Source organism: Bemisia tabaci, chromosome 5 (assembly GCF_918797505.1).
Source record: "Bemisia tabaci chromosome 5, PGI_BMITA_v3".
Classification (NCBI taxonomy): domain Eukaryota; kingdom Metazoa; phylum Arthropoda; class Insecta; order Hemiptera; family Aleyrodidae; genus Bemisia; species Bemisia tabaci.
Window position 1 is genome coordinate 17,717,320 of NC_092797.1, and position 26,378 is coordinate 17,743,697.

General features: G+C 36.5%; 2 protein-coding genes across 2 annotated transcripts; one reads left to right on the plus strand and one right to left on the minus strand.

Moving 5' to 3' along the window:
- On the plus strand, positions 1 to 14,110 carry LOC109042217 (actin nucleation-promoting factor WASL). The gene is made up of 7 exons (XM_019058856.2): positions 1 to 233; positions 1,888 to 2,046; positions 2,734 to 2,961; positions 3,889 to 3,988; positions 5,175 to 5,309; positions 6,446 to 6,615; positions 8,952 to 14,110. The coding sequence occupies exons 2-7, from the start codon at positions 1,948 to 1,950 to the stop codon at positions 9,714 to 9,716; spliced, it is 1,497 nt and encodes a 498-aa protein (XP_018914401.2). The 5' UTR covers positions 1 to 233; positions 1,888 to 1,947; the 3' UTR covers positions 9,717 to 14,110.
- Positions 13,604 to 25,507, minus strand: cv (twisted gastrulation BMP signaling modulator crossveinless). Its single transcript, XM_019058839.2, has 5 exons — positions 25,349 to 25,507; positions 24,482 to 24,704; positions 23,502 to 23,699; positions 20,750 to 20,951; positions 13,604 to 18,736 (listed from the first exon to the last, which is right to left on the minus strand). The coding sequence occupies exons 2-5, from the start codon at positions 24,696 to 24,698 to the stop codon at positions 18,667 to 18,669; spliced, it is 687 nt and encodes a 228-aa protein (XP_018914384.1). The 5' UTR covers positions 24,699 to 24,704; positions 25,349 to 25,507; the 3' UTR covers positions 13,604 to 18,666.
- Positions 25,508 to 26,378: the final 871 nt, after the last annotated feature.

The following is a 26,378-nucleotide window of genomic DNA, read 5'->3' on the forward strand; positions in this document are numbered from 1 at the left end:
AGCCGTCAGCTGCAGTAGGTTTTTACAAGTACAGTGTTGCTCGTTTTATTATTGTTATTGATAATGAAGTGATAAAGTACACCCTTTTCGCTGATTGTTTAATTTTTCTAGCTTCGCGTTCTTGTTTTCGTGACTCCAGTCGCTTCGTCCAAGATTCTCAAGTTTCATCTTTTCATCGGTTCAAGTTTTTGGGACGTCCATCGAATTTACAGCTCCGAACGGGGTCGCGACTCGTAAGTTATCACACACAACACAAGTAGTTAGGTTAAGAAATTCTGTAGGGTGTAATCATTTCTAATCAGATGCTCCCAAATAATCGTTGCAGGATTTTAAATTTTATGCTTATCTTCCCCTTATTTTGGAGTTTCAAATGTCTCGATCAGCCAAACTCAAGGAGAATTTTTCCTTCTTTACGAATCTTGGTGTCAAACAGGGTTGCCGTGTCACTGGCTTACAATGGAAAATTAGTCATCGAACTGTAACTTAAACTCCTTGATCTCTATTTCCTTATTCCAACCTCAAGGAACTCTCCTGTTGTCGCTTGGCACACCGAAGGTCACAAGTTCTGCCAGTAATCCTTGGTGAAAGAACATTACGACTTGTCTCTTTAAGGTTCTCACAAGATATGAATCGGGAACTGAGCTGTGCGATGACTTGATTCCAGGAAACTTAAGTGAAATCATGGTCTCACAACTTAAGGCTTATGAAGTGGCTGCAGTGCAATTGCCCAAGATGTGGTTGTGCAAGTTAGTCCTTGATAGCAGCAACAGATAAGAATCCGAAGATAAGCTCTTTCTATTGCTACCTGGAAGACCTTCTTCACGGCATTAGGTCGTTTAGAGCAGTTGATGTTACCATTTTGCTCCATGAATTAAAACTGTAAAAATTGATTGTACTGTCCTTGCACTGTTTTGTTTTATTGTCTTTTGGCATCAAGGTTGATAGACCTAAGTCAGTCCGTTAGCAAGATGTTCTTCGAAATTTTCCGATCTGACAATGAATTCCCTTGACTCTCTATTTCACTACTTTCCTAACATTGCTCCGATTTGCGCTGCACCACTGCATAGTTCCCCCATCTCCCTGATCTGCATAAGACCAATGTAATCGGATTGGGGGAACAGCAAAGTGGGACAAGCAAATGGGGGGAATCTTCTGGCAACGCGGACAGCCCTCGCCCCCGTTTTGCAAAGATTATTACACTCAACTTTCCTGACGGACTGACCTAGATCTGTCGACTTTGTTTTGGCATTAAAAATTGCAATCTGTTCATAATCTTTCACCGGTAAAACTTGCAAAGATAAAGGACACTGTATTACGCTACATAATTAATCACATGCATTTATAAGAGCTGCCTTACATCACCTTTTGTTGAACAAATCTTGATCATCTGGCATTCTACGAACTTAGTCTTCATAATCCTCTATCCACATTTAGCCCTTCAGGGAGTTGGCACTTTCTCATATCTTTTAAAATAGCCTGTCATCGTCCTTTTACTGGAGGTCCTTCTTGCCAAGATTCATCACTACTCCACTAAATGCCATAAGTAGATCCTCTGACGAATCATCGTAGTACTTGCCATAAAATTGAACATCTCTGCTTGCAAAGTTAATTTTGCACACAAACATGGTTACAGCCCTCTTAAAAGTTTTAAGATTGGAGGAAAATATTTATTTTTTTTACATTTCTGTAGAATTGGTGTTTTTTTTACTATTTCTCACCGATAAATTGGGTGTTAGCGAGATTTCTCGCCCTATGATCTGTTGTTATTCCAGTAGGTACACTGCTTGTCACTATTTATTTATTTCCTCCTCCTTTTTTCTGAGTACAATTTTTCAGGTATCCTTTGGTATCTCAAAGAATTTTAAACTTGGAATTTTATTTTTTCAGATTGCAGTATCATCATTATCTCTCTTTTAACAAAATCAGATTTGCATTTCTGTCCCAAAAATGTCCAACAAAGGCGGAGGAACTGAAAACATTGGTTCTAGCTTGCTGTCCAAGGAAGAAAATGAGCAACTGTTTTACCTTCTCGGACCTCGATGTTTCGTAAGTTTCAACAAAAGTTTTTTTGTACATTTATAAAGAGAGAGTTGCTAGCACTCAATAATTTTTTGTTGGACCGGCTTATTGTAATCAATGAATTCATGCTCTCCCAAATTAATGATTGCTGACTGACAATTAATAAGTAAATTTCAACATTGAATCATTATTTCACTTAGTCTCTTGTCTCTCCTAAATCATGCTATGTGCACTAATAAGTGCTTAAATCTACTTTGGCAGACTTTAACAGTACCCAATTTTCCTCTCTTTGTGTCTCTGTATACCCAAGGAGAAGACATAAAATGCTAAAATTATGGCTTGAATATGTAAGTAATAGGATGGCAGGATAGCACTGGGCAGAGTTGGGCGTGAATAATTCAGCAATTACTAAAATTGGTGGGGCAACTCTAATTAGACGCTCGGTCCTCAGAATTTTCTACCTGATAAGATAGATCAATCGTCAAATTAATTGTCCGATTGACAATTGATCAGATGTTGCTGATTGACCAAATAATTTCGAAATAATTTTTTCCCAACTCTGGTGCTGGGTTCACACAGAAAAAAATGAAAAATGCACTCTGGGGAAATTGAAAGCCAGAAAAAAACAAAATTTAGAATCAGAGACACATAATTTACCTAATGAGTTTCAAAGTATCAAAGTATTCATTCTGATTTTTCTTGTCCGTTTTTCAGACTCTGGCATCAACTGTTGTGCAACTATTCTCAACAAAAGGATCAAATGATGTCGAATGGCACAAGCAAGAAACTGGAGTGCTATGTTTGGTTAAAGATAATCCAAGAAAATCTTATTTCTTTCGACTGTACTGCATCAATCAAAAGATGCTTCTGTGGGAACATGAAATATATAACAGAATGGATTATCTTGCCCCGCGACCTTTCTTACACACTTTCGAAGGGGAAGTAAGTGTCATTCCAGTTAAATACATATGCACTCAACAAGTGTATTTTCATGAAAGTCACCACTGTAGAGTAATCAGTGTGTCAGAGGATAGGCCTCTTGCTAGATTCTCACAGGCATCCAACAAGAATCTATTGGAACTGGAGGATATTTCCTGAATATTCTCATTTTTTAAATTCTTTCAAATAAGTTAAACTCCATCTGAAGAAAGCTGTATTGAAGGCCGGAATAAAATATTTTTTTCAAACTTGTTCGGTAAAAACTCTTCATCTGCCATTAGTCAGTTGTGCAAGTTACAGATAATCCACGCTTATAGACTACATAGCAAAAAATACTAAGATCTGTCCAAGTGTCTAGTCTTTACGTTCAATGTAAACAGAGATATTGCCTTTTGAAAAAAAATTGTATGTCATCATCCTCCGCAGTACATACTGTGTTTTCCTCTACTTTGGATCAATCAATTTGTGATACTTATTGGCACTTCAGTTTCTCAACTTTAAATAGGTGAGGATGATAAAAGCATGGTTTGTGCTACTGCGGTGAATGACATCTTACATAGCGTTGCCTGAAGAGCGATATTTTTGTTAACATTGGATGTGGAAACATGACGTTTGGATAGATCTCATTATTTTTTGTTGATCTCCAATCTGGAAGCATCAAAACTCGATTCTGTGACTAGCACAACTGACTTCGCATTATGAGTGCATTAAATTCATTGGTTTTGATTGATGTTTGAATTGCATACGTTTTACGTCCCCTGTTTTTGGAAGGAAAACTTTTCCATGGGACAAAAAAAATACAAAGCTGAAATCGAGACTCCATTTTTTTTTCATAAATATGTTTTGGTAAAAATCAAACATTTTTTCAAAAACGTGTTCATTATGTGTGAACCTTCAGTAAATCAACGCTGTTTTTATCCTTTGTTACAGAATTGTATCATTGCCTTTAATTTCGCCAGCACAGAAGAAGCAAGCAAATTTCATTCAATTTTAATAGCAAAATTAGAAACGAAGAGACAAAGGAGATTAGGTTTGTTGCATGCTTTATGCTCCTCCTGCTTGCCTAGTCTGATTTTGTCCATTTTTCCACATGAAAGTTGAGAAAAAACAATCAAATTTTTCCCAATTCTTTCGTCAAAACTGAGAATTTCCATCTCATTGGGGTGCAGAATATTCTCAATAACGTAATCATGAGCGCGTGGCTGCTCGCATGAAAATTGGGGAAGGCTTTTCTTTGCTGCTTTTGGAGAAGGAAACTTAAAAGTGCATTGCTTATGGGGAAGGAAACTGTTAAGCGTTTTTTTTTTTTCCAGAGGCGCAATTATAGCAAAACAACAAATTTTGGGGAAGGCAAATTATTAATTGGGAGAGGCCAAGACCTTTCTGCACTCCTGCTTTCTCAAGCATTTTTCGTGTCACTAAGAATCAGGTTGTGACACTTTGAGAGAGATTTACTTTTATTAAAATCCAACATCAGCTCCATTCACAGTAGGCTCTGACATGTAGTTGGTGTTGTACCCCCAGGTCAACTGTGATATCAGTTATCTCTCGTACACTAGAGTTTCTGCATAGCCATCATAAAGTTGAAACTGCGTTTAAATTTGGCATTCCAGAAATAAGCTAAAAATTAAGATTAAAGGCGTAATCAAACAGTGCATCAAGGTTCTGAACACACCTCCTAAGACCCGGTACGTTCAGCGCTAGCTGCAGATGGTGTTAGGGGAGATAAATACATGTTTGTAATGGGGTGCTTCTAGCAGCTTGACGGCCTCTGACCGCGCCCTCATCCTGCCCACCACCTTTCAATCTTTGTATAATGCTCACCTCTGTCTTGCGTATCAACTTTGCAGGAAACTATTTTTGCTCTTTCCAGATCTTAACTCCGAAATACCTTCCCTGGAAGTCTGAAAATCAATGTGAAATTAATTTTACAAATTTATTCATAAAATTTATCTCTTTTAAGCAATATGATTTCAACTTGCTAAAGATAAGAATGCTCCTCAACTGACTCCTTCAGCATTGCATTTAATTCCAGACACTGCCTGCAGGCTCTCGCTAGACCTACTTCAACCCAAGTTACATTTTCCCAAAATTTGCAGCACAAATGTCGGTAAAGAAAACATGTCATATGAGAGCTTGTAGAAAAATTTTAAATCAGCTGGAATATCATTTTTTTGCTCGTTATTTTTCATGTTTGTTTGCCTCTATTCCTCTAGAAAAGAGATCCAGGTCTGGTAATCAAATCCGACATATGACACAACCTGTCCCTCGCACTACCAGCCTGAATCAGCCAAGTTTAACAAATGGCTCCATGTCATCCTCTCCCCAATATTTGAGTTCAGGATCTATCGGTAAGCCTCCCCTTTTTCCACATATGTAAATATTCTATATTTATTTGTAGAATCCGGACCCATTTGTGCCCTTTTCTTCAAGGAGAAAATTTTCCTTACATTTTTGCGAAAGCTGAAACCTTATTTTTCTACAACCTAAGAATTTTTGTTTTGGAACTTTAGGACTCATATCTCCTTCAATTTTTGAATTTTCAGCGTCAAACTTGAGCCAAAATATCCAGATTTCTTCCCTCATAAGTTTGAAAAAAGTCTAGGAAAATTTTCCCTTGGAAGATAAGGTTACTTTTCACAGATTCTGTCATATTTTTGGAGATGCTTATATTAAATAGTATGAAGTAAACCATTTTTCCTGAATTCCTTATTTTTACACGAGTTACTTTAAAAATGTCATGAAACTATGTATCTAAACATAATATGAAAAACCTAAATTATTAATCTTTCAGCTCTGTTTCATTGCTCTTTCAAAGTAACCTCTGTTCTGTACCTTTTGCTATGATAAATTAAAATAACTTTAACCTCAGGAAGGAAATTTTTTTCCAAAATGTGTTCATTATATGAACTGCCGACTAAAAATGCATTCTAGCAATTCAAGTAAGTATGTTTATCAGGTCATTGCATATAATCTCAACAAAATTTTGAACCTTGACCTCTTAGACACTGCTCACACTTGGTGTGCTGTAAGTACCTTGGTATTGAAGAAAAAAATATTCCCCAAATGTTAGATCATTTTGGTCAATTTGTTGATTTTACATGGAATTTCAAAATTTGCCAGAAATTGAATTTTTTAAGATCAATAAAACTAAATTGCTGTAACTTTTCCACGTTAAATTGGAAAAACTTTAACTAGGTATTTTTGCACTTTTTTTTTTTAGTTGATCCTCACATAACCTTCGAGGATTTCCCAGACTTACATTGTGCAGCGTGTCTTGCAACCAGGAAAATCAGGAAATGTCAGGATGATTTTTTTTTTTTTTTTTTTTTTTTTTTTTTTTTTTTTTTTGAAAGTTGCTTGATACCCTGTTGTGGGAGGACATCAAGCGGTTCCTGAGTTACAACAATGAACTTTGAAATAAACTTTGATTTCATATTTGCATTCATCCATTTACATTTTCTCATTATTTTTTCTCTGGATGTAGGTCAAATGAAAAAGAAGCACAAGGATAAAAAACGAAAAACCAAATTCACCAAGGCTGATATTGGTCTCCCCCAAAACTTTACTCATGTACAGCATGTTGGATGGAACCCAAACAGAGGTTTTGACGTTGACAATGTGGAAGACCCTATATTTCAAGAGTTTTTCGAGAAGGTATTTTTTTGTTCTATTATTAGCACTTTTTTTTTTTTTTTTTCTTTTTGCAATTCCAATTTGTTTCACTCTTCAAAAAAGCTAATAATTTCTGTATTTTTAGCACAGAGTTCTAAGTTGGGTGGATTAAACCAAATAAAAAATCTTGATCAAAATGTAGTCAAATGAATTTAAAGGTGAGAATTTGACCAGCTATTGAAATAATTTCTTAATGGTTGGGAACCAAGCGAACAAAAGTATTAATCACCTGAAGTATTGAATATACCAAATTAGAGTTGTGTTAAATGTTAACTGCATTTGCCAACTTTGTTTTGACACACGCACAAGGTTAAGGGTTAATCACTCTGCTAATGATACCTAATTTGAGGTCAAAGCCCTAGACTTAGACTTGCTGCAGCCCCTAGCAACCAAGAGAGCCAAGTCAGAGACGATATCTTTTATTGTAGGGTTTGATATGGTTACTTTGAGTTAAAAGAACCTCCCCCAAGTAAATTATTCAGGTGTAGAAAGACCCTGGCCAAGTCTATAGGATTGGCTCTCTGGCTTCCTGTGCCCATCCAAACTACAATATCCATTTAATTTTGTGCACATGTAGCTTTACTTTATTGTTTTTCTCAAGTCAAAAATTGTTGGAATATTACGCTAACACCAATAGAGTCAGGTATGGATGAGTTGAAGAATACAACGGCAAAGGTGTCATAAATTTAAATTTATTTTGCCAGAGGCCTTTGTACGCCTGTTTCTAGCATCCTATAAGTTATGCGTCAAAGCAAGTAAAAGAAAATATTAGTACCAACACCATACATCTAACAAGTATTAATGACAATTAAAAGAAATTTTTCTCTTTATTTCTGACCCCCTTCCTCAGTTCTCCTTTCCTAGTCAAATAGGTAATAATTTGCAGAGACTCAAATGGACTAAATTTTACGATAAGGAACCCTTATTGCTGACTCATTTTAGAAGAAATATTTGGATGGCTTTGTGTAGAAAAGAACCAGAGTTTTTTGGGAAAGGAGAGGCCTTTTTTCTTTAAAACAACCGCATCAGCGGCATGTTGTACCTCACGATAAATTGATGGATTTGCCATTTAAAACTACAGAAAAAGAATGATTATCAGGATCCTTGTGATGAACACTTTATAATCAAATCTTTACCATAGCTTCAAATGGAAAAATGAATATTCCATTATTCTTGCCTTACCACTGAACCACTCTGTGAGGATAGACACACGGGAAAAAATTAAATTGCTGATTCAACAATTCAATTGCTAAAAACAGTGAGTCCCATGTTTCAATGTAGATTTTACAACAAAAAAATGCTACTTTAACCACCCCCGTGGTTAAATTAGTTTATAATGTGGTTAGAGTAGCATTTTTTTGTTGTAAAATCTACGTTGAAACATTGCACTCACTGTTTTTTGCAATTGAATTGTTGAATCAGCAATTTATTTTTTTCCGTGCATGTGAGTGCGTTTAAAAACTTGTTAATAGGCATGCAATGATCTAGTAGGAATCGACGAGTGGTTCCTTGTTGCAAATTGGAAGATGTAGATAGATGCTCTTATGTATGAGATAAAAATTGCTGTTCCTTATTGCAAAATCTGATCCTTTAAATTCATTGCTGATACACACTGATTTCAAGGGACTGTGTACAAATTTTAAAAATACGATGTAATTAATAGACAGACAAACAAAAAAATAAACAAACAAAACAAACAAACAAACAAAACAAACAAACAAGAAAGAGCCAACAACGATGAGAAAGTATGATTGCTGCAAGTGGCAATGGCCTCCTAAAGAAGGTCACCTACCAAAGGAAGATAAATTTCTTTTAAAGTTAGTCACAATATCCAAGGTAACATACTACTCTAACTTATGACTTATCAAAAGTTTACTTTTAGGTTATTTCACAGTAATGTTTGCTCAAGTAAGATTTATAAACTTAGGTATCTTGAAATGTGTGTAAATATGCTCACACTTTATCTTTATACTGCAATTTCACTCAGGGATTTTCCTTGAATTATTTTCAACTTGAATACTGTAATTGATGATTTTGTTTTTAGCCTGATATGGGATCGGTTGCCATGGAAGGAGGAGGGTGTTCTGTTCACCATTAGAATCCCAAATTCTCAATCTTGATTGATTCTATTTTTTCTTATTTTTTTATTCTTAATTCAAAATTTATTGCATACTGGGCATCACTTGAATGCCTTCAAAATTGTTTCAGTATGAAACCTACAATGCCACACAACCTTCATTTGTTTAACCCCACTTTTCTCTCTCCCTTTTCTTCAACCGAATATCTAAGTGCTGTGCTTTTCTGTGTCCATTTAACAGGCTGGCATCTCCGAAAAAGATCTAGAACACAAGAAAACACGCGACTTCATTTACAGCTTCATCGATTCCCATGGTGGTGTGGATGCAGTGAAGGAAGACATCCGTAACCCGCCACCCCCTGTGCCTCGGAGGACAGTCCTATCTGGTGGCAGTGGCAGGACAGCGCCTCCGTTACCTCCATCACGCCTTCCTATGGCGCCCCAAGTACCACCCCATACCCCTCCTGCTCCACCTCCCCCTGTGCCAGAGCGAACTGTAGCACAGCAAACGCAGCATATGTCAAGAATCTCGGAGGTGGTAGCAGCACGTCCAACGGAAGCATTCGCTCCTCCTCCCCCACCACCACCCCCTCCACCAATGGCCCCTCTAGTCACAGCTGCAGCCCCTTCAACAAGCTCAGTGCCTCCTCCACCTCCTCTTATGCACAGATCGGAAGGAGATACACCTAGTAACTCAGTCGACCCTCACTCAGCGTTGATGGAATCAATACGAACTGGAGCCAGGTTGAAACATGTAGAAGCCGACACCGCTAGGCGGGTAGTGCCGGACACACGCAATGAGTTGTTAGACCAAATAAGACAAGGCGTTGAACTTAAAGCTGTCCAACCAGTCTCTAAGACAACTGCTTCTACTGTGCCACCGGATAGTTTAGCGGGAGCATTGGCCAAAGCTCTGGCTGAGCGAGCTCACGCTTTACAGAGTGACAGTGATTCGGACTCATCTTCTGATGATTCGGATGATGATGATGAAGATTGGGAAGAATGATGATAGTGACTTGTTGTTATTTAGTGATGGTGATGTTTCTTTGAGTGAACCGTTTAATCTTAGGTGTTATTTCCTCATCTCTGAATTACCTCCATTAAGAATTGCTGTCTGCCTCTTTGCAGCATCGAGTTCACTAAATGGTTTAGCCCCTAAAAATACTGCTCCAGTGCTTTCTAAGTTTATGAATAAGAATAATGCAATAGAAAGGGATTCAAAATTTTACAATAAGAAAAACTCTTTTCATTTTATTTTCCACAGTGCTGAGCTGGTAACCTTGCGGAAATGTATTATTAGCACTGTGGAAGCAGCGAAGGAGTCAACCAAGTTAAGAGTTGGTTAGAAATAATGAAACTATCAATTATCTTGGTATTGGTAAGGTTACCAAGTCAGTAATGAATGATCATTTCAGAACGTTTGTTTTATTTGTATGAGAGAATCCCGTTTTTATGTATTCCTTCAACTTATGTGACTTCTTGTTGCATCATGAGTTTTCTTTTAAAATTTCATGCAACAGTATTCATTGATGTAATGAAATTTAAGTAGAATTTTGGGAACCTATTTTTAAGATACCCATATATTTTCCTGCTTGCCCTTGATATTTTCTCACCCTAGCTGCTTCTCTCTGATCAACTCTGAATTTTCATCCAAAATCTAAAAATCCAAGCAAAAAAAAACAAGTCTTGTCGTACATAATTCCTAGTTTGGAGATAAGTTACAAAATTGCTCCTTGCCCCCCAGAACAAAACTGCTGTAGCTTCATTCATTATTTGCTCTATTATTTTTCAACAAATATTCAATAAATGAAAAGCAGCCAGTCATACTTTTAAAATGACTATTGCAGCATTGGAAACTCAAAATAGAAAAATGAGCTATGATGGTGATTGGAGGATTTTCTTTTCTTGAAGAATTTAATCTGGAAAAGGAAAAATCTGAATTTAAGTGACAGCGTCCTTGTTATGGACCGTAGCACCGTGCGATTATACTCATGTAAAATGAAACTCATCACACTAAATTAGAAGAATCTAGCACAAATGTCATATGTGTCTTACTGTCTGTAATGGTGCTCCTCATATCTAGTTACCAACCTCTTCTTTTAATTTAAGGCCTCTCATGTGGGCACTTAAATTTTAATGTAACTACTTAACTTGATTAACGTGAATAATCCCCCGACTTTTTATTTTTATACAAACTGTATTATTTACTATTATTTGACATGTATTTAAGCGTTGTAAATAGTGAAACCTCAATATCTAATACATGTTATACTTGTTAAGTGCCCTCTGCCTTTAAAAACAGACAAACTCTAATTATTGTCATAAAAAAAAAGTAAATTTTGTAAATCATAATCATTTAGTAAGAGTACTTGAATGTGCACCAAAGAGGATGTACAATGATATAATTGCTTTGCTTTATGCACCATTTATATCTAAATAAAGTAGGAAGTATTTTGTTGAAACAAAGCTTCTTTTGAGGAGTGTCTTCCCAATACACTTATGCAAAGAAAATTGTATACTTCTTTTCTCGGAAGAATCAAAATTCTTACATATCAGTGGTGCACCTCAGTACAAAAACACCGATTTTGTTCCACACCTCTGAAACTTTTACGAATTAATTTATTTTTCTCAATTCTGAACACACTCAATTCTGTTATTCTCTCACAGAAAATAATGATAAGATTTTCCTTCCAAATACCACTCCACAAAAATTTTCATAAATAAATAACGACGGTGAAACTATCCAATCACGTACCTCAGTTTGCGATGTCGTGTTGCAGACTTCCTTTCATACTTCATTCTTTAAATGGACTCAACGTCAATTCTTGAAAATTTTCGTGATTTTTTTCATATTACAAAGCAAATTCTGAGAAAACTTCAAGGAATAATGTGATTTGTTCTTTATAAAAATGAAACAAAAATAAGGGCAGAGATTTTTTGGTACTGGAAATGAGATACATGGTTTGGGAGTTTCACCGTCGATATAATTTATCACACTTATAAATTCAAGGTAAAATTTGGAAATGACATCGTCGAGATATGAATGTTATTGTACTTGTATCATTATCCGAGCTTAATCTAATTATACAGGTCTATTAACATTAAATTGTTGAATTTTAAGTGTCGAAAAGAGGGATCATGAGAATTAATCCATTTTACTTCAGCTTTTGAGTATTGTGCCAAACAATACTTAAAGGAAAAAAATTTTCTTCATCTTCGAAATGATGATTTTTTTTTCATGAGCGTGCTCAAGACTAAAAATTTCTTAATCCTTTATGTAGATGTAGTCCCTCTTTCTTGAGACTAGACAGTGAAACTGAGAAAAAATTCATCGAAGTTAGCGATACAATTCTTTTCAAATTTCAGAAGTTTTGAAATACTTTTTGAATTTTTCAACGTAAATCTGTATTTTAATATCTGATAACAGATTTAATCAGAGGACATCATTAGAACATAGAAACGTTACTTTACATCCAATTCTGTTCGGTTTATTTCTTTTTAATTGCTCCTTTCATGTTTTCCTCACCTGAAATCAAATATTGTTGAGATTTTCAAAAAATTTCCTTTGATTTTTGCAGCTTCTCAGCAAAAAAATTCCTGATTTCGTCTTGATTGTATTTTTTTACCATGATTCTTGCGGCATTGTCCAAGAACCAGGAAAATTTTTGACTCATTGTCAAACAGCATCTCGTTAACTGAAGTTTGACTCGTTTAGATTCCACTGTATTCTCACTGTCGCATTCTACCATATGGGACATCTATTATTGAGTTTAATTTATTTTATGTATTTATCTCGCATTGTAAATTATACTTTTATATTAAATATTTTTTTTAATTATTAAATTAATTTATCGTTGAATTCCTATGTTCTCTTTTCATTTTCATTCCTGTACAAAAAATTACCCATGGAAAAATGTTAGGCAGTCTATAAATGATCTAACGTTCCATAGCAGATAAAAAAAGCCAGTCCTACAAAATCGATCCCATTACTGACCGAGTTGATAATTTCGTCGACATTAATGGGTGAGCCGCTGAGAATATGGAATACCGTTGTCGCACTTGAAATGATGATGAATCAGTGACACAGGTTTTTGGTACAATGTCACGATGTGACGTAGGACAACCTACTAAAGGCATTGTGTCACATAAGATAGACTGAAAACATTTAATGGCTCTACTTGAAAAAGCATTCGAAATAATCGTGGGAGAGCAAAAAGTTAAAGTTAGTATTTAGGCGAGCAGTTTTGGAAGAACAACACTGAATATACACTCCAACTCAATATTCCAATGCAAACTGCCTGAGCTGAACACTCTCCATCCTCAGTTTTATAATGGTAGGTACTCATTAAAGTTAAAAAAAAATTATTTTTGACTCCAATTATAATTTTTGGAACTTCTTGGCTCTGTTTTCCCCGCGAAATGGTGTGGTTCCAGCACCATTTCTCCACCTTGTTACACAGGGCTATAACCCTGTAAGTTGAGAAAAAGACCTAAGAACGAGTGACACCAGTCACAGATCTGAGAGTTGGAAAAGAGGCCGAGAGTTTAGGCTTTCTGGGGTATTTATAGTCAAGCTTACTTCAAGTTGTCCATTACTTCCCATTGGCTGTTGGGCCTTGGCTGTCTCTCATCTTGTCGATCAAGTAATCATAATTTGGGAAATAATTAATAAGATTGAAGGGTGAAAAGTCCGAAAAGGGGACTTTTGTTTGAGTTGATGTGGATTTGAAAATGACTACAGAAATGAAATAATTATGTGTACAGAGAAATTTAACATTCAAGCTAGGAAAAATGGGGAAAGTGTTGACATCTTCGCAGTTTCATTCCTGTACAAAGAAATTACCTGTAGAAAAATGTTAGACAGTAATAAATGATCTGACGCTACACAGGAGGTAAGGAGAAGCAGTCTTAAAATATTGATCTTTTATTGACTGAGTTGATATCAAATTCGTACAAAATATTATGAAAATGAACAAAAAAAAAGTATCTCATCAAGTATACAATGTTTATGTTAAGATAAAAATATTAGTCGATGATAAACTTCTTCAGACCTGGATCCATCGCCTTTACTGGTAATTAATTGATGACTGGAGCAGGACGTGATTTTGAGTGTTTTATGGATATTTTTACCTGGAAAAAACCAACCTTCATCAATCGATTTTGGGACGCTTTAGGTCTAAAGTCTCATATGTATTTGAGCAAAGAGAAAAGCAAAGGGAGCAAAGTAATTCAGATATCTCATTTCTATCCATTAGGTATTAGGTATTGGTTTAGGTTTGTTCATGCCTCTTTCCAGTCGGATAAATAAACCAAGATAAGACAGGAAAAATAAAATCAACTGACATTTGAGTGCTTGGGTTTTTTTTTTTTTTTTTTTTTTACATAAAAATACCGGATAAACATCACAAGGGAGCCTCAAATCATAAACTGGTACATTCTTGTATGGTGCTTCTTAGGTACCTACCGTATTAGAGTATGAGATATCTAAATTGCAACTTATACAAGCTTTCTATGCAAAATTGGGTATAATCTCATAAAAGAGGAGTGACAGCAATAGTATCGGTTCCTCCTGTAATTTTAAATTTTCATGCAAAATCAGCCTTTACAGATCAAGTTTCTGAATTTTGATATTGTTCACTTGAAGAAGAGAACCCAGATTTTAGAATTGAAAAATCATTTACTCAACTTTTTTTCAAAACAAAATAGTATCTTTTGCCTATTGGCCTAGTATCTATTATAAAGGGCAAAGATCAGAGGTTTGAAAATAAATAGTACCAATTTCATTGCGACAGGCATGAGTCAAAGAAATGAACTTCAGATGGCACAAATACTAAAACATTCCTGAACAAACTTCGGGATTCAAAAATGAAGGCTTTATGTCTAAGTGTAAGATGTAAAACTTTCGCAATTCAGATGGTTCTACTTTGAGATATTACTTTGCTTGAGAAGAAGGGGGGTTAAAGTACTATGGTCTGTTTCATAAGTAAGGTGATATTATGTGTACAACACTGAAAAAGTGCGCTGCTCACAATTTATGAAGTAACCTGTGGCAAAAATGACACTCTAATAAAACCGAAATGACTCCAAAAAGTTTAGCGCCTTAGTTAAATCTAACATCCTAAAATTTGCTTTCCAAATACTTTCAGGGGCTTGACAGATTCTAATACGTGCAAATTTTGAGTGACAGACCGAGAACATGCCGGAACATACCTTTTTCTTTTGTTCCCGTTTCTTTGCAAAAAAACTAGTACTTGATACTGAACTTGGTACTACATTAACTCCCAACAATTTTCAAAAAACCTTCTTGGCTAATAAATTAAACTGGATTATAATACAAAAATATATAAAAGAAATCATTTTAATCAAATCTCTTCAATACCGAAACCCTCAACATTCCAGCCCCCTACCCCCTTCTCCAGCCAAAGATATACCTTCTGGTAATTCCGGCATGTCTCGGGAAGTCATCTCCTAATTAATTACTTTACTTGCACACTTATTCTACTTCATTTATTATGTTGTTAAATACTTTCTGTTATCAATTTTGTTTAAATAAATGACTTGCCTTGACAAAAAAAAAAAATACTTTCAGGGTCGGATTTACGGGAGGGCAACAGGGGCTAGTGTCCCCGGCGCCAAAATTCGAGAGGGTTTTTTTTTTTAATTTTTTCGAGGGCAGCAAAAAAAAATGTACAGCATCTCTATCAAACTAGTAAGAGTCAAGGTATGGATTTTTTCCTTCTTATTTATTTTTTTTCGTTCATTTTTCTCAGCAGTTATTTCAGCAGCTTAGTTTAACTGTATTTTTCTCATGTTTATCTTTCGGCTCTTTACTTGACTCACGGATCGTTAAACAAGATTTACACAGCGTGGTGTAGCGCAACGCGATTACCTGCTTTATCAATTCTATTATTTTGTATTCTTCTTCCAAATTTCGGAAATTTTGAAAAATATGTTACTTTTTCTCTTGAGGAATTGAAATTAAATAAACGCCACGGTGTATTTTTCTCCTTAAATAACTGATCTGAACAGCATAAAATTTCATTTCACGGACATCAAAATTTCAAAAATTTTCAAGGGGGAGGCGCCCCCCAGAACCCTCCCCTCCTGGGGGTTCCCCCGCCCCTCCAGGACAGCGCTTCTGCCTGTCGCCCCGGGCGGCCAATTTGTAAATCAGGCCCTGAATACTTTACCTACGTTTTAGAAATACAAAGTACAGAATAAGTCTTAATGTTTCAGTAACCTTACCAGTGATGAAACAAAAAGTCATGGGCATTTCACTCTTAGATAATGAGCTCATTTATTGACAATCAAATGTCACAGCAAAATACCCTGGTTCATTCAATTTTAAATATTGGAATTTGGTCGAATGCTGATGGTTCATGGATAATATGAGTTACCTACTCAGGGACTATTAGCACTGACTTGCTCCAAAACTATTGTAAAATCATCAGCTAGGCACGTTTTACTGTCAGCTGAAGGAGACACAGGCTTCAAAAAGAGATTTACGACAGATGGACCTTTGTAACGTAAATTAATAGCGACCATTTTGTTTAAAATGCTTCAAAATTAGAAAAAAAAATATATTTATGCTACTTAAACTTTCAAATAAAAACTAATTATTAGGTATATTAGAACGCACAGGATGCGTTTCAAAAGTAGTTTCTACGAATTAAAGAGATTCAAAAGACACATCACTTTAGCTAAGGTAAAAAATGTCTATTGACTACTGACGATGAAACCACCTAAAAAGTTTCATTGAAATGCTACAGACTATGTGCTTGTCTGGTGCAGTTACTTCAATGAACTCGACAAGGCACATAAAAGTGTTCACAATTGGATTCAGTTGATTAAAGAGAAGTTCAAACAACTCTTTAGAACTAATCTAAAGCAACATTTAAGGCACATTTATAAAGATAAAAATTGACTTACAAAATAAATACATCATCTCGAGAGCTTTTCCTACGTTAAAATATAAAATTAGAGAGCACTTAAACTTAAAACTAGGGATACAGAGGTACTTATTTTGTATTTTTCGATGTTGTCTCTTAAAATAAAGGTAAGTTAGACCAAAAAGGTTTTCAAAGAATACAAGGCGCTTATGAAAATTGTTACAAGATTTAGGAACTGGTCAGAACGAACTGAAATTGTCAAGTAAAACTTGCCTGACCATTTCGAAGTCCATAGAAAGTTTTTTTCTTTGTGAGGGGCTCTAAATAAATACAGAGATGAACTCAAAATATTCAAAAATTACGCTTAGATTGAGACTTACAGATCAAAACAACATATGTAGAAGAGAACATTTTTGGTGCAAACTGAACATTGCTTTCCATCACAATTCTAAAATGAGTACAAGTGGATATCCTATACATTTGAGAATTATGTTTTTAAAATCCTGTACATAATTTGTATCTGTCAATGTGCTACGAGAGAAAAGGTATCATTTTACAATTGCTACATTATGTATACTTCCTCATTCTGCATACTTCAGAACCTTATAAAGAAATTCCCCAACTAGACAAAAAATAATTATTCGAATGATTGATTTAATTTGGCGACATTTAGTTTGTACTTATTCTGGAAGCGTTAAATTCACCTTCAATTTGAGAAAAAGATACGATTAAAGCCTCAAAGACTAGATTCTATTGGACAGAAGTGGCTCGACAGATTGTTTGAATCATGGCTCCCTTGGAGAGTCATTTAAATATGCAGGTAGAAAAATGAAAAATGGAACTTGCTAAAAAGGTGAATAACTAATCTATGACGCTGACTTATCTAGAAACTTCAATAGTAAAACACATTCCCACGCACAGATTTGAAGTATTAAATCACACTTGGAGCAAAAAATGTGCTGTAGCAAATTTCCAGAACCTCTCCAGGAGTTATGGACCCTCATAAATATGCGTAAATTTTTGGAAAATTTTCATCACTTCACTGCTGTTTAAAATACAGAAAGTACACATTCATCCAATACAAAAGTTTATTAATCTATGATAAATACATTTTTGACAGGACGGAATGAAATTTACAATACAAAGGTCTCGCTCAATTATTTACAAGAGACTGTGGGTACATTTCTACAGACTTAATAAATGATCAATAGGTTTATGAAGATAAGTAAGGCCGTTTATGGCCCCTATCACATGTTTACAGAGAGGAAAAAAACAGTTGAAGTCCTCCTGTGCGGCAGACTTGAGGCTGCATATTAATGTGCTACCAAAAAGTGTACACACATGAATTGTAAATCGAAACTACAAATTCCATCAACTCAAAATGTTCATATTTTGTGCAGACATTCATTGGTGGCAACTAGATACTGCGATAAATTAATTCACTTAAAACACAATGTTTTAAAGAAATTCATGTGATACATATAAAAATGTTTAACAAATATATTTCATACAATTTTCTTAATGATCAAAAAAATTTTGACGAAGGCATTTTACACTCTCACTTGTGCATTTTTATACTGCAGATTTCCTTCATATATTAAAAATCTCCATTGAACACAGATAAATAGATGGAGTATTCTTAGGTTTGACAGGAGGACTTGTACTGCAAAAACTTTGTTTAAAGACAGGAACCACTTTAATCCATTGATTCACTTATCTCATATTTAATTGGTTTGACTCATGAAACCCTGTCTTCTGTGTCAAAGGATTCAAATATGCTTTTAACATTTGTAGAAATCTTTGGTAAAAAAATGTGCACTGCGTCTGAGTCTTCAGGCACTAGCTTGAGTCAGGAGAAAGTAGAGGTCAATATCCAAACATTTGAAATGGATTGTAGTTGGCACATGTGTCAATCTTTCGTAAAAAGTTTTTAACTTTAAAAGGAGAGGAATTTATACTTTTCATTATCAGTCGGACTGAGAATCCTCAGAAATTTTGATGGGTAAGAGCACCAAAGCAACGTTATGTTCAGGTCATCTTTTTATCGAAAAGTGTTTTGACTCTGAATTAAAGGTCTGTCTCTTCTCCATAGTCCAGTTCTCCCGTTGTGTCAGTTGGTAGGGGACACTGAAGACACCTGAAAGAAATTGCAATAAAATTAAGTTAATGAAAAGGATCATATTTTTGAGTTGAGAGCTGTATTAATATTCTACAATTATTTTTTTCTTTGGTGATACATATTATGGGGGACTGTTCATAAAAATGTATTATGCACTAAGGAGGAGAGAGGCATTGGGGGCTGCATTTACGTAACACTAAAATGGGCATCCAGCATAGATTATTCGAAAATCTTAGATTAAAAATCAATGCAAAATGGCAATTTTTCATCTAAAATTCACCACACAACGCTTATTAGAGGGTGGGGGTATCAAACTGGGTAATAGGTAATTTGTTCATGAGAAGTAGACCTGTATTACACATGCATTGCGGTAAAAAATCAAATTTCCAGCAGTACGTTTTTAATAAACCACTTCTAGAAGTTTCATGAGTTAGTTAGGGCAATTTCCCTGTTATTGATGAGTTATAGGGTTACTTGAGAGTAACAAACTGAGTCCATAGTAATTTTTTAAATAGCTTTAATAGAGTAGGCAACAACTACCCAAACTGACCCTTCCAACAAGTAATTGCAGACCTTTTTTTATTTACCATGAATGAATAAGAAGTGCGAAAAGTTCCAGACCACGCCTGGTCAAAAGTCAGTTGTGTGAAGTGAAAGAGCCCCTGTGAGAACAGGGAAAAATGGGGGAGCCCTAAGTGAAATGCAACGTTTTAGCAGTGAAAAAGTCCAAGTTTTTGAGAAAAATTGGGTTTTTCTTTGTCTTCAGGGGGAAGCAATCATGAATTTCATATGAGGATGGGGGAAAGCTTGGAACTTCCTGAGCACCTGAAAGGAGAAGCTCTAGATTTCCAGTCTGTTTGGGCTGGTTTTTTTTTCTTATTATAAATATTGATAGTGTAACTAATAAACCACAGGCTTTAACATTTTGTTCGAAAATTTTGACTCATATTTTATTTCTTTCTTCAAAAGGACAAAGCACAAATCATTTGTGGAAATTTTTCAGAGAAAATTCTTCAGACCTAGAAAGAAGAAATATCAAAGAAAATTCTGTACAAGAATACTAATCTTGCCTTTTTTAAAAGAGAAAAATGTGACAAGAGATTGGGAACGTCGCAAACTGAGACATGTAATTTGGTAGTTGATACGTGATTGTTTGCAGGAAAAGGATCCCTATTGCGACTTTTTTACAGAAAATTTTTAATCACATTGGGTTGGAAACTCTTTGTGTTTTATACAGAAAACACTCTCTGGTTTCCTAAAAATAAGCTGAAGGCAGTTTGATTCATATTTGTGCCAATACTGCCGTGCTAAAGAAGAACACTGAATGAGCCATTAGACTGTGTCAAATTTTCTTTTACAAAACTAAAATTTCCTAGAAGACTAGAGAATATTTTCTTTCTAAATTCTCCTAAAATATTTTTGGCAGTTTGATCTGAAGTATCTGAAAACTTCAAGGAAAAACATTCACTTTCCTCAGAAATAAGGATTTTATTAGAGAAAATTTGGCAATATTCCGATGTTCATACAGTGGTTGTTCTTAACACAGCAGAATACAGGCATTAAAGAATTGCCGTTATGAGTAGTTTTCCATTTAAAAAATAAAGTATGACAGAAAGTCTGCGACGTCGCAATCCGAGTAATGTGATTGCCGACTTTCACCGTCGATATGTATATGTATAATAACTATGTTGAAAGTTAACTTATGACTAAAATTAAGACTTGACAAAAATCGAATTGCCCCAAAAATTTTGGTGCATGTCTGCTATCAAGCAAAAATTTCCATTTATGTGTTATGTAAGGCAAATGATCCCTTGGCAACCATTCAAGTACTGCAGGACATAGTAGTTTATGTAAAGTTCAATTCAATTAAATGTTCCCGTCTACGTCAAATCACTTCTTAATTCTGAAAACAAATGAAATTCATAAGTGAGGTAGTACATTCAAAAGAGATGTGCTGAAGGTCCTTGGAAAAGAGAATTAATAAGATGTCTAAAACTAAAGTGAATGGCACAAAGCAAGAAACTACATTACCTGCTCTCATTAATACCATAATTCAGGCATTTTTCGCCCACACATTCGCAACAGCCGTCGTGAAACCATCGATAGCTTGCTGCTCCCATCGATTGACACGATGCCTTACACTTGTTCCAAGACATGCATTGAGACATGTATGCTACGGAGCAGTTTAAAGTTATAATCTCTTTTGATGGGTACACTTCTTGCTCTGAGTTTTCTGGAAAAGAGGAAAAATGGTTACAAAATGTGAAAAGCTACGCTTTAGCAAGAGAGATAATTTGTTGGACATGGTTGTTTAAGGACTGTAGCAGAGACGTGCTCTACCTTGAGAGTACGCCTCTGTTAGGAGCACCTCGGACATACGTGAGAGATCGCGTATTTCCGAGGTGATCGCAGATAGGTGCTTTGGTTGGCGCGTGCCGCGTCAGGGTTACATCTTTTGGGCATTACTATATAGTGGCGGCCTAGCGGCCAGCGAGGGGTCAGTGTTGCATACATGCGTACTTGCCGGTGATCGCCACCTTAGTGCTTTCTAGTTTCATCGCGAGTTGGGCTATTTCCCTATCCTTTACGCCTTTACAGGACAATGTATATAAATATAACACTGCAAGATAATAAAAAAAAATTACTATTGAGCTGTTTTTGGAATGGATTAAAAATACACCCATTGCCAAAAAGGAGGGTTTTTCCAGAATTTTTCCTGGAAAGTTCTGGATTTTTCTAGACTTTTTCCTAGCCACAGAGCCAATTTTCCTTGGTCAGTTGAAACAGTAATTGAAGCTCCTTAATTATTATTGGTGGGTAATGCTAGGAGCATGTTTGCCACTCTTTATTGAATGTTGAGAGAAATGAATAGACTCACACCTGTTTGAACCTTAATTCTTAAAGTGAACACATTTGAAAAATAAACATTCATTTCTGACATTTAGTCATGAAGAGGGAGAATAATTTTGTTTTAATTAATTTGCTAGCCTATTACTGACAAGCATTCGTTCTGTCCTTTTCTTAAAACAATCCATCCAAGTATTTAAAAAATTTTCTCAACCTTTGAGACAAATTTCCAGACTTTATCTGACTTCGAGACCTGTAAACACGCTGCAAAAAAACCTGGCAATCATATCCTGAAAGGGGTACCATAAAAAGTCTGATGTTGATTGGTTGGAGTGTTGCCTACAAGAATGGAGAGGCCATAACTACGTTTCTGTGACGTCACGCTAGTAGATGAAACTCTGGCCGCTGTTTAACATGTGTTCTTGTGACAGAAAGCATGACTCGTTTTCCTTTTGTGCAGATATCTTCTCAGGGTTTTTTTTTTTTTTTTTTTTTTTTGTTTAAATGGAAGTGAAAATCTGCTTTCTCCCGCACTGGATTGAGGGGGAACCAGATCCGTGGATCCAGTGCCCCCAGATCCGGCGGGCCCCGGGGGGGTTTTCCAGACCCGCTCCCGGGAGACCAGATACCAATCGCGGCCCAGACCGAGTGTAACGTCCCGGGCACCGCTGCCCGGAGACCTCGGCCTGGGAGTGTGAATGGTTATGTGGGTTTGGCCTATGACGGTGGGCCCGCCAAACACTAACAACACTCCCCTTGAGATGCATCCGCACTACGCATCCCCTTTTGTCCGAGTTGAATTCCCACCCAACGGTCAACCTGCGGTCATTACCTCGTCAGGCGAGAGGGCCCCCCGCAACAATGTCCAGCCGGGCCCCCATCCTCATAGGAGTACCCCGATGCCTCCGGAGTACCTAACCCCCGCCAGGAGGGATTTAAACCTCCCAGCAGCTCTAAGGATGGGAATCCGTACCCCTAGGGGTCCGTCAGCACTGGGACCTCTGAAGCGGAAAGGTTACCTCCCGTGAGTGTGTGGGGGATTCCAGGTGGCACTCGGCCAGGACTCCAAGGAGTCCTGTTATACGCCGACACTCCAAGTCCTACCCACTCCACCCATGGGACCCAGACTTTGCAGCGCCCCTCCCTACTAGTAGCGAGGGACGCGGCCGGCCATCCCCTTCCGAAGCACTAGTCAAAACTTGACTTGCTCCTCCGGTCCGGCCCGCTTTCAGCCCCCGCCAACCACCAGGGACGGATGCGCGGACTCAAGGTCCGCATTCCGAAATCCTGGGGGGCGCGGGAATCACGGAGCCAGACACGTCAACGATTCCGCTTGATCTGTACGTTCTCAGGGGTTGGTCTAATGCAAAAATTCATTGGGACCTTTTCAAAAAAGGATGAAATGTCACTTTGGAAAACTGACTGATCCATAAATGACATTGTCTGATAATGGAGGAAATAAAAGCTAAATACCGATAATCGCTACTCTACTCAGATTCATTCGTGCTGTTCATGCAACTTTGGGCGATCGAGAGCCACTCTGATTGGTCCAAATGGCGATTGCCTCTCTCATTGGTGTTCCGATGGCCCGGAGATGGTTTCTGTTTTTGGTAAACATCTACTAGTTTGAAGTCGCAAAACTGACTAGTTACGGCCTCTCCATTCTCCTAAGCAACGGTTGGAGTGCTGATCTGCTGCTTCTTTGCTCCTTGGTTTTAAAACACCCTTGCCGAGCAAACTGAGATAACACTCTAAGAATCTAAACTGAATCACATTACTTTGTTACATACCAATATCATTTATGGAGGGCAAGGATTTTCCTACAGTCTCAGACTGGCTAAATGAGTATCATCAATAAATCCTTCATTCAACTTTCATGATGAGCACCAGTCTGAGGTTATTGAATACAGTGACCACAGAGTAAATGGTAACTTACGTGTTTCATACTTGACATCCTTTCCAAAATTTGGCCTGAAGAAAGAAACGTCAAAGTCTACGGGGAAGGTGAATGTGAGCCATCTTTGCTGAGAATCTGGCTCTGACACTAGTGACTGGAACAGAGACGGGAATGACTCCGAGAGATCTTCCACATGACTCGTAACAGAGATTGAAGAGTTTGGCTTTGGACAGATATCTGGAATAGAACAGGAGGTAAGTATCATGTCACAGCGATCACAAAGAAGAAAATAGGTCTTTCAAAAATTTTGTCAAAGGGATGCAGTGAATTATACATTGACGCCCTAAGTCCGCAATCACTTATTTTGTTTGCAGTGTCTGAAAATCTCTGCCTCTATGCTATTTTTATAAAGGAGAACAAATTGACATCATTCCTTGAAGTTTTTGCAGAATTTTCTTCGCACAGAGAAGAAAAAATAAGACAGTTTTAAAGAATTGCTGTTGAGTAGTTTTCTGTTTAAAAAACCAAGTATGACAGGAAGTTTGCGACGTTGCAAACCAAGTTATGTGATTGCCGACTCACACTGTCAACATAGAAAAATGGATGAGAAGAATCTACATTGAAACCATAACCTTAGATTTACTTTTATTTAAAGATAGCATCCCAAAAGAGATGGAGAGTTGTTTAATCTTTCATATTGGCCTCAGATTTTGACCAGCTATAGAATAAAAAACATGAATCACATCATACATGCATGGGTGCACTCGAATTTTAGATCCTTCAACAAAAATATTTAGCTTCCAAATTATAAAAATTTTTGACACCTCTCTCACAGTTTCAAAAAATGCAACATAGTTAATTCATTTGACCACCTCCAAAGACTTTGAGATATGGAGTTCCAATTCAAGCACTGGACTACTTGATTGCTCATCAAATTCGGAAAAATATAAATTTATTCTTAGGGGCCAATTTGACTCACACAGATTTTGTTCTTTCTTAGGATTGAAAAAAATTCTTACCGACGCAAGAGCAGCATTCGCTGAAGAGATAGCTGAGGCAGTTAAAACAATCTTTGCAACAAGTGCAGTTCTTCATATCACACTTGCAAGATTGGGTAATCATGCATTTGCTGACAATACTTGCACAGACAGCCTCATTGCAACTATCTGAAGAGCGACCGAAGAAGACAATTACAAATCCTAAAGCTATAATGATGCTTGAGATAAATCGAATCATTTTGTTCTGAAAAAAGAAAAACTTTTACTTTAATAATTGAGTAAGTAAATTTGTTAATGAAAATTGTCAAACTATATCCAGAATAGACAAAAATTCAGAAACATTCCCTCTTGAACTTGGTATCTTCAGAAGGATATTGTGCATTGAGTTACAATTCTAAAGGAAGATATTGCTGTATAAATATTTCTATCAAACATTGAGGCGCAATCAATGCTTCAAGCCACCAAAAAGTTCAAACGATGATCCGTTTTCAGCAGGGACTCCCATATTACCTAACAGATCATTACGGCAGGATTTTTGAATACCTGAACACGTATATTTGGCATCAGTTAATTGTAATTTAAAACAGCTGCAGTAGCTTACTTCAATTGAGCATCAGAGACAGAAAATTATTTGCCGAAAGATGATCTGCCCCTAGGCAACGCTGTTCAGACCTTACCTTCTCTGTTCATAAGAAAGCCCTGATGGACATCAAGGCGTGATGTAAAGTGAGAGGTGGATGAGACTGCTTTCAGACTTCATATAACCATGCACAGTTAAATTGAGGGATAGAGCAAAACTCTTCCGAAAATTATTTACTAGAGAACTGGGACTGGGGAGCAACATTAGAGATAGGTTTCCTGGAAAAAAGTAAATAGTACAAATCGTACCGATGGCTTTAGTTCCTGATGGGTTGACTCTGTATTGAACTGGTTGTTGAAGTAATGGTAAGATGTATCAGAAATCCTAGAAGTTAAATTAATATTTCACCAATTCACCATGCTTGGATGACAGACAACTGGGTAAACAATAATAAATAAAAAAGTAGTAACGAAAACAAGAACATCATTCGCTCTGAGTGACGTCAGCCTGAAAACGTCATTCAATCACACACTCCTTCTTGCCCCTGCTCTGTAAAGGGTTATGCAATTTTAACTACAGACAGGGGCATACGTAGGGTCTTTGATTTCCGCGATCAATAACTTATCCGCGATCCTCCACAGAAGGAGATGACAGGTTGCGTATTTTAAGACTAAAAACTATAGAATGAATGAAAAGCAAAGAAAACATGAAGCTCAATTGAGAGGCTTGGAGGACAAGGCGCATCGTAAGTGCAGTCTTTGAGAAAAATGAGGTATGAACGATCTCAACTATAACTAATAAGTTGTCTTCAAATATGTTCTGGGAAAAATTTATACTGAAATCCTATTTCCAAGCATCAAGAAGAGAGTCAGAACTTTCTTTCTGCCATAAAGCTCCGGGTGGCTTTGAAACTTTTAACATGTATTTCTTGAAATAGCAATAACTGCACTAATGCACCTTGTCTTCTGAATCTCTGAACAGAGACTTTGCAGGTGTCTGAAATTTGATGAATTTCATGTTTAAATGGAAACTACTGAGTGAACTGAACATGAGGATACCCTTGATTCAAGCATTGAACAATCATTGGAGAAGATATGACAAAATAATCCAATCCTCTAAAATACAAGTGTTTAAATGGGAAATGCTGCCAGATGACGTCACTAGACAGTATACATATTTTCTCACTTTTAAATCTATTTTTACACTATTTCCAATATCAGAAAAAAATTATAACAAATACTGTAAAATTAGCTCTTTAAGCACTTTCAGATGAGACAATATAAAATTTGCATGCAAATTCTCCACTCCAAATTCCCTAGAAAATGATAACTTGCCCTC

Coding starts and splice junctions, on each gene's coding strand:
- LOC109042217 (XM_019058856.2), top strand. CDS start 1,948: ATGTCCAACAAAGGCGGAGGAACTGAAAACATTGGTTCTAGCTTGCTG. Junction 5,310..6,445: donor TTTGAGTTCAGGATCTATCG/GTAAGCCTCCCC, acceptor CTCTGGATGTAG/GTCAAATGAAAAAGAAGCAC. Junction 6,616..8,951: donor TTCAAGAGTTTTTCGAGAAG/GTATTTTTTTGT, acceptor TCCATTTAACAG/GCTGGCATCTCCGAAAAAGA.
- cv (XM_019058839.2), bottom strand. CDS start 24,698: ATGATTCGATTTATCTCAAGCATCATTATAGCTTTAGGATTTGTAATT. Junction 20,952..23,501: donor GGATGTCAAGTATGAAACAC/GTAAGTTACCAT, acceptor CCTCTTTTCCAG/AAAACTCAGAGCAAGAAGTG. Junction 18,737..20,749: donor TATGGTATTAATGAGAGCAG/GTAATGTAGTTT, acceptor AATTTCTTTCAG/GTGTCTTCAGTGTCCCCTAC.